The following is an 8,586-nucleotide window of genomic DNA, read 5'->3' as shown; positions in this document are numbered from 1 at the left end:
GTGGATGCTGGGTGGGTGTGGGTGGGAGCTGGGTGGGAGCTGGGTGGGTGCTGGATGGGAGCTGGGTGGGGGGTGATGGTGTGGAAGACCTTCAGTAGGAGGAAGGTTGGGGTGCTGACCAATGAGGCCCCGATGTTCCAGAAAGGCCCCCTGTACGGGCAGGTGTGCCCGCTGGATCCCGGGCACAGAGGAACATAAGCGAGGGTCCCGGACAGCCCACATTCTGTTTCCCTGAAGGATTCTCGCACCTGCCCCCCGGAGGTGCAGCCCCAAAGCCAGAAGGAAGAAGGGGAGAAGATGGGGGGGGACAATTACCACAGCAGACTGGTTCCACGTGCCTCCACTCCATCATCCTTGACCCCCGGGGGTCCTGTGGGGACACACAGTGAACTCAGGCAGCTGGCATGTGCCCGGCGTTTGTGTGGCCCTTCTGAGCCCTCTCTCCAGGGCAGGACAAGCATGAGGGGCAGGCCCCATATTAGCCGTTTATACGGGAGCGAACCAGAAAGAGCGAGGGATATAGACAGGACCTTTCTGAGGACAAGGGGGTGCAGGGGGCGGGCTGGGCCTGCCTCGCCATTCAGGGGCGACATTAGGACTCTGGGTGCAATCTACAAAGAGACAGGCAGACACACGTTGGGCTGCCCCACAGTGGACCCGGGGACCAGGATGGGCAGGCGGGGAGCGGTGGGCAGGCAGTGGGCGAAGACGGACCAGGCCTTGCTGAGAGTAGGCTAACCAGGCGAGAGTCAAGCTGGGCAGGGCAGGCCACTCACCAGGATGTAGGCTTCCAGCTGCAACACAGACAGAGGCAGTGAGCTACCCCCTCCCGAAACCCCCAGCCCTCCGTGCACGTTTCGTCTTCGTCCACGCAGGGCCTAGTCCCTTGGGACACCCACAGTTGCTGTTATGAGTTGAATTTGTGCCTCCTCACCCCACCAAATTCATAGGTTGACATCATAGCCTCTAGTTCAGTGGTTCTCAACCTTCCTAATGCCACGACCCTTTAATACAGTTCCTCATGTTGTGATGACCCCCAACCATAAAATTATTTTCGTTGCTACTTCATAACTGTAATTTTGCTACTGTTATGAATCGTAATGTAAATATCTGATATGCAGGATGTATTTAGGCGACCCCTGTGAAAGGGTCGTTCGACCCCCAAAGGGTCTCGACCCACAGGTTGAGAACCACTGCTCTAGCTCCTCAGAATGATTTGGAGATGGTACTTTATAGAGATAATCCACTTAAGATGAGGTCATTAGCATAGGGCCTAATCAAATAGGATGGTGTCCTTATAAGAAAGGGTGGTTTACCCTGCCCGGATGTGGCTCAGCAGTTGAGCATCGACCCCAGGAACCAAGAGGTCACTGGTTCAATTCCCGGTCAGATCAGAATCCATGCCCAGGTTTCGGGCTTGATCCCCAGTAGGGGGAGTGCAGGAGGCAGCTGATCGATGAGCTCCTTGATGTTTCTATCTCTCTATCGCTCTCCCTCCCTCTCTCTCTGAAAATCAATAAAAACATGTTATAAGAAGGAGGACAAGGAAGAGAAACCAACCCTGCCAACACCTTGCTCTTGGACTCCCAGCCTCCAGAACAGGGAGAGAATTTACTTGAGTTGAGTAAGCCACTTAGCTTACAGCACTTCGTCACAGCAGCCCTAGCAAACTCACACAGTTGCCATTAGCAGTGAGGGTGGCATGGCCACGCCCTGTCTCTGGTCTCTGTGCTCCCTGCTTCCCATCATGGTCCTGCCTTCCTTCCCAGACTTTCTTCTGCCCCTAACCAGGGACGGCTCCTCCAGGCAGCCCTCCCGAAACAGGTGCTTTCATGTCTGAACCCCCAAACACCTGCCTGGAGCCTGGCGGCAAACTGGTGCTCAGCCATATCAAACCCAACAGTCGACACCAACTCTGACCACGATGAAGAACTCACCGGGGGAGGTCGTGGCTTGCACCGCTGTGTTCCTGACCTCGGCCGCGTGCCTTGCCTGATGCCTGTGTGTGGCCGACCCCGTTAGCTCAGGGCTGCCTGTGTGCCCGCATGTGCCCCAGCTGAGCCCAGAGGCAGCTGGAAGCTAGAACTGGTAGTGAGCGTCTGATGGGTAATCGGGTATACAAAGAACCTCGGGTCCCCACCGACTACTTATTGACCACAAAGGGGAAAGACAGACTTTTGGTGGGAGCAACAGGGCAAACTCTACTTAAACCACTAGCTGCACTTACCATCACCAGCAACCAGACACACCAATATAATTTATCATTAAAATATAACTTATCATTAAAATAATCTTATAAGTGCATATGTATATAGGTATATATACAGAGAGAGAGAGAAAGCACATAAATGTAGCAAAATGTTTGTAACTGGTGAATCTAGATCTGTGGTTCTCAAAGTGTGTTCCCTCGTCCAGCAACAGCATCAACTGGGAACCTGTTAGAAACACAGATTCGTGGGCACCTCCCTAGAAATCAGGGAATCAATAACTGAGTTAATAACTCTAGGGAGGGCTCAGCAACCTGTTTGAGCAAGCCCCCAAGAGCAATCAGACGCACACTCAAATTTGAGAACCACTGCTCCAGATCAGGCCAAATCTGGCCCTCTATTTGTTTGTGTAAATAAAGCTTTATTGGCACCCAGCCACACCCATTTATTCACATACCAGTATGTCTCTGACTGAGTCTATGCAACAACAGCAGATCTGAGTAATTGAGACAGAATCCTTCTGGCCCACAGACACGAACATATTTACCACCCGGCCCTTTAAAGAAAGTTTGCCCATCCCTGGGCTGAATAAAGGGCACATGGGATTTCTCTGTGCTGTTCTTCCAACTTTTCTGTGCATTTGAAGTTATTTCCAAATAAAAGGTTAAAAGAAAATCAATGCCTTCTTCCTGTGAATATGTTTATTTCCAAGGAGAAATGATGGGTTTGATGTGCGGTTATATTTTATTTTAATAAATGTTAACAGCAGGGCTAGTAGGATTTCAAATGATAACCCGTTGCTACTTAACTCCTTTGTAAGCCTGTGCAGAGGGCACTGGCCACTGCCTGGACCACAGTGCTCCCTTATGGGGCACCTACCATTTTTTAAAAAATATATATTTTTATTGTTTTCAGAGAGGAAGGGAAAGGGAGAGCTAGAAACATCAATGATGAGAGAGAATCATCGATCAGCTGCCTCCCACACACCCCCACTTGGGATCGAGCCCACAACCCAGGCACATGCCCTTAACTGGAATTGAACCTGGGACCCTTCAATCCACAGGCCGATGCTCTATCCACTGAGCCAAACCAGCGAGGGCCCCACCAGCGTTCCTTCTGTCCCACAGACCTCCCCCGGGCCTCCCAGGAGAAGTGGAGGCCCAGGGAGGGACCAAAATGGGAGGTAAAAACTGAAAGAGGACAGAGGAGAAAGGCCAGTTGCTGAAGGTGCCCCTGGCCAGGGTGTCTCAGGGGTGTGTGTTCTGGGCACAGGGTTTAGAAGCAACTCTCACCTTCTCACTGATGGGCCTCAGGTCTGGGGTGACGGTGAAGACGCTGATGAGCACTGGGAGGAAGGAGAGAGGCGTGTAGCAGCTCCAGGCCACGGCCGGCCCCTCCCCCGCCCGCACCGGCGCCCACCTCGGTGCTGGGGCCGGTACACCGGCTTGTCGGTCTGGATGAACACGGAGGCTCCCCGGGCGTCCACGGTCACGGAGGTCTGGTTGTGGAAGAGGGCGCCCTCCTCTTCCTGCCGGCTCCGGCCCCACACCTTCAGGAGGGCCTGGCCCCGGAGGCCCGCGGGCACCTGCGCACAGAGCATTGGAAATGGGGTGTCACCCTGGAGGGGACCTAGGTGTTGGGAAAGCAGCGTGGAGGTCTAGGGTGGGGGTGCTCACCTGTGGTGACTGTGCCCCCCAGGGGACGCTTGGCAGTTTCTGGAGAAGGTTTTTGGGTGTCACAGCTGGGGGTAGGGCATCTAGTGGGTGGAGGCCAGGATGCTGCTCAACAGACTAGAGACTCCCAAAAGGGTCCTGGATCGTCGCACTTAGAATAGGTCTGGGTGAGCATTTCTCAGCTTGGGTTAGGGGTGGGGGAGGATTCTGCGCCCCACTCCTCCTCACCCCAGAGGACACTGGAGATGTTTCTAGTTGTCATAACGGCGATGAGGGTGCTATCGGCCTCTAGTGGGTTAAGACCCCCCTGCCCCCCTCCCATAATTACACGGTCCTTCGCTGGTCTCCTGTACAAACCCACAGCATCTATCCTGGCAGGAGGCCCTTCTTGTGTGCGGTGGCAGGGAACCACACACTAGTAACTTTAACCCCTGTCCGGGGCTGCCCTATTTTCTGATGCGGCACACTGTTGCCATCTGGGGCTGGTTTGTTCTCTGGGGTGGGGAGGTCCTGGGCACCTGGGAGTTGAACAGCCTCCCTGGTCTCTACCCTCTAGATGCCAGTAGCAACCGCCCACCACCATTGTGACACCCATAAATGTCTCCAGGCATTGCCAAACGTCACAGAGGGAAGGGCGTAACGCCCTCCGGAGAAGTGCTCCCTCGAAGGAGGGGCCATAACTGCCCTCCGCGCCACCGCACGAAGGACACAACCCCCTCGGACTTCATTCTGATCACGGCTCGGGGCACGTTATAATTAAGAATGAGCCTCAATTTAATCCATTCATTCAGGGACCCCTGAGCATCCGATAAAAGTTAGGGACTAGCTAACTCATTAATTTCCTACAATGTCAGTGCTTACAAACCCCTGGAAATCAAGGACTCCGGTTTCAAAACCCGCATCAGAGAATTCCCTACAGTGTAGTTTTGTATGGAAAATAATTTTTAAATAACAATATTCAATGCTGACAAGGCTGTGGGAAATTTGGTCTCTAATGTATGGCGGGCGGTGCTGTGGGCAGGCAATGCTGCATCTCCTACCACCCTGGCCAGATAGCTCAGTTGGTTAGAGCATCATCCCAATGCACAAAGGTTGCAGGTTCGATCCCCAGTCGGGACACATACAACAAGCAACCAATGAATGCATAAATGGGTGGAACAACAAATCGATGTGTGTGTGTGTGTCTCTCTCTCCCCTCCTCTCTCTCTAAGTTCAATCTATCAATAAATAAGTTATTTAAAAACTAAAATAAAACAAAGCAGATCCTAGCAACAGGCCTAGATCCTGACCTGGTAACTCTTTTTCAGAGTGTTTGCCAAAAGCAGGCATTTGGCATGCTAATAGCTTTACACACAAATTTGCTCGCAACCTTTGGGTTACATTACAAAACCCTAAAACAATTTTTAAAGATTTAAATATGTACAAGGCGAGAGCTTCGTAAATTACTACAGTTGACCTTTGAACACTTGAATTGCAGGTTTTTTTCAATAAATATTGGCCTTCCATATCTGTGGGTTTTGCATCCATAGATTCAACCAACCACTGGGTGAAAACAGAATTTTTGATCTGGGGTTGGGAATCAACGGATGCAGAAGGCTGACTGACTGTATGCATTATTCTACGCCATCCTATCTAATAAAGAGGGAATATGCTAATTGACCCTCACATCATCACAAAGATGGCGGTGCCCACAGCCACAAGATGGCCGGCAGGGGAGGGCAGTTATGGGCGACCAGGCCACCAGGGGAGGGCAGTTGGGGGTGATCAGTCAGGTAGGAGAGCAATTAGGCATCAGGCAGGCTGGCAGGAGAGTGTTTAGGGGGTGATCAGGCTAGCAGGCAGAAGTGGTTAGGGGCAAACAGGCAGGCAGGCAGGCAGGCAAGCGGTTGGGAGCCAGTAGTTCCGGATTGTGAGAGGGCTGTCGGACCTAAACTGGCAGTCGGACATCCCCTGAGGGGTCCTAGATTGGAGAGGGTGCAGGCTGGGCTGAGGGACCCCCCACCCCAGTGCATGAATTTCATGTACCGGGCCTCTAGTTTTATATAAAGGACTTAAGCATCCTCGGATTTTGGTATCTGCAGGGAGTTCTGAAACCAACTCTTTTCAAATACCAAGAGAATGACTGTAGTTAAGTTTTGGGAGAGTCAAAAGTTATACAGAGATTTCCCACTGCATGGGGGGAGTGGCGCTGGTAACCCCCTCGTTGTTCAAGAATCAACTGTACATAAAAGGGATGTAATAAGATGCTGTTTACAACAGGATGCAAAATACAATTATAGAGACTTTGACACATGAAAATATGTTTATACAAGGTGTTTAGAGAAAGCAACAGGAAACACCATGGTGTATACCCTTTAATTGCAACTATGAAAAAATGTGCTCAAGGAGACAAGGGTTTGCAGAAAACGTGTAAAAGTGAAAAGTATAGGGAAGGGGATTATGGGTGACTTCTCCTTTTCTAAATTTTTTCCTCATCAATCATTGTTTTTCTCAGTGATTTTTCTCAAAACACATGCAACATTTCTTGTTCCATCCAATTCAATTTATTTCCAAGGTAGGGTTTATGATTTCAAAAGTTCATAACTTACCTTGAGTTTGATTGTTCCTTTATCTAAAAAAATGAAAATAAAATTAAAACGGTTAAATGAGAAGCTGTGTTTTCCTGCCCAACCTCCCTGGCCTGCAGCCTTACAAACAGGGGTTTCTCAAGCCAGAGGGATTTTCTGTGAACAAGCATATACGCTGGGTCACACTGGACTGGTCTGGCTTGGGCTGGGCTGGGCTGGGCTGGGCTGGGCAGGGTTGGGCTGGGCTTGCCAAACTGGCGAGAGTTGAAGGCCGGAGGGAATGGACAAAGCTGAGCTATTCAGGGGAAAGTTGGCCGGCCTGCATACTTGATTCACTTCACCCCTGGCCTCTGCCCAAGGTAAGCTGTGAGGGGAGCAAAGAGAAACTCCAGGAAAGAGGAACAGGAGAAAGAAGAAGAGACTGAGGTTCCCAGTGGACCTTGCTTGAGTGAATCTGACTGGTCTCCCATCGCCTCTCTCCTCTACCCAAATGGAGTCATTTGCTATTCTGACACCTCTCGGGATTTACTGGCCTTCGGGGCTTATTTAGACATCTGTTGTTCCTGCCTCCCAGAATGAATCCCCCTCACCTCTCCACCCAACCCCCTTTCCTTGCTAGCCAAACCCTGATTTCCTTGTAGGAACCACCTGACCAGCTCCCAGTCCATGTCATTTGGTGGAGCTCTGTGCAAATCTACATAGGCCTTTGCCCTTATCACAGGGATTGGCTCAGGGTTGAGCACATGATCACCCAAGATAGGCCAACCAGCATAGGCCTTGCCCCTGGCCACAGGGACTGGGTCTGAGTTGAGGATAGGACTCAAGATGCACCACTCAGAGGGAATCCTGGGAACCCCACCACCACTTCCTCTGAGCTTTGAGGAGACAGGGGTCCATCCAGAAGTGTGGCCAGGAGATGGCCAGTAATGTCCGTGGACTTTTCCAGTTATGAGAGGCCCTAAAACTCTGCCGCTGAAACCAACCCGAGTTGGGTTTTGGGGACTACCTCGGGAGAGGAACAGGGGCTGCCTGCACGCCTCCTGCCCACCCAATCCCTTCTCCTAGTTTCCACTCCTGGTCGGCCTCCCCGTGTCCCCGCAGAGGACAGGGGCTGCCCCACTAGAGCCCCAGCACATCCTGTCTCCTGTGGCTGCGTCCTGCCCATGCTCCATCTGAGCAATGAGTCACCTGCCCTACCAGACTGGGAACCCCTGAGGCAGGGCCAGGAGGCAGCAGCTGTAACTGTCCTTTTGTTCTCTGCAATTTACCAAGGAAACTGTGGGGGAGGCTGGCTGAGGGCCTAAGCTCCGCCCAGCTGGGAGCCCAGGTCTGGGTCCAGCACCACACGGGGTGGGGTGGGGGCGGGGGGCAAAGCTCAAGAAAAGGTCTGATTTGGGCCCCATCCCACCTCTAGCCAAAGCGGACAGGAAAGGGTGCCTGACTCCATCCATATCTTCACCCAAAGAACCTGGACTCGGATTCCCCATTCTGGGGAGGTGGCTGCCCCTCCGGGGCCTTACTCTCTTCATCTGAGAAATGGGGAGAACTCAACCTGCCCGCCCTCCCTGCCAGGGCTCTAGGGAGGTGGGATGGGAGGAAGCAAAGCCAGGCCCACCCTGCCCAAGCCCTGAAGGCCAGCAAAAGGCTCCACGGTGCGAAGGTGGGGGGAGCCCCCATCGGACACCCCGAGACCTACCCAGCATGGCTCCCTGGCTCCATGCCACTGCCTCGCCCTGGGCCACCAACTGAGCCTGGACCACGACTTCCCTTGGGGAGTTAAAGATGGTCACGCTGATGACTTCCTCCACCCCCGAGCGGAAGACAGAGGGCGCCGTGATCAAATAGCCCCTGCAGGAGAGGAGAGCTGTGGTGAAGGCCAAGGGCTGTTGGACCACCCGGGGCCTCACTGCCATCCCGGCAGGGTCAGGGTGCACCCCAGGCTGACTCCACCTACTCCTGACCCTGAAAGCACGGTCACGTCATGCATCTGTATTCCCCTCAAACTGTGGGCTCCTGAAAACCATGGACTGGCTTTTCGCCTCTGAGGCCCTCATTGGGTAACTCACCTCTGAGGCCCTCACTGGGTAACTCATTTCTGAAGCTCTCATTGGGTAAGCATCTGGCCTCTCTGAATCTACC

The 8,586-nt window shown here is 52.7% G+C and overlaps 1 protein-coding gene across 1 annotated transcript in view; it reads right to left on the bottom strand.

The window, feature by feature from the left end:
- CPAMD8 (C3 and PZP-like, alpha-2-macroglobulin domain containing 8) overlaps positions 1 to 8,360 on the bottom strand; it is a 52,890-nt gene extending 44,530 nt beyond the window's left edge. Inside the window, exons 1-6 of the mRNA XM_015567018.1 lie at positions 8,144 to 8,360; positions 6,469 to 6,491; positions 3,627 to 3,792; positions 3,500 to 3,552; positions 777 to 794; positions 316 to 370 (exon numbers count right to left, since the gene is read on the bottom strand). Coding sequence (XP_015422504.1) covers positions 316 to 370; positions 777 to 794; positions 3,500 to 3,552; positions 3,627 to 3,792; positions 6,469 to 6,491; positions 8,144 to 8,360 — 532 coding nt within the window. The remainder of the gene's footprint in view (positions 1 to 315; positions 371 to 776; positions 795 to 3,499; positions 3,553 to 3,626; positions 3,793 to 6,468; positions 6,492 to 8,143) is intronic.
- Positions 8,361 to 8,586: the final 226 nt, after the last annotated feature.

Source organism: Myotis davidii, unplaced genomic scaffold (assembly GCF_000327345.1).
Source record: "Myotis davidii unplaced genomic scaffold, ASM32734v1 scaffold1203, whole genome shotgun sequence".
In the NCBI taxonomy this organism is placed as follows: Eukaryota; Metazoa; Chordata; class Mammalia; order Chiroptera; family Vespertilionidae; genus Myotis; species Myotis davidii.
The sequence above is the reverse complement of the archived record's forward strand: the minus strand, read 5'-3'. Positions and strand labels throughout refer to the sequence as shown.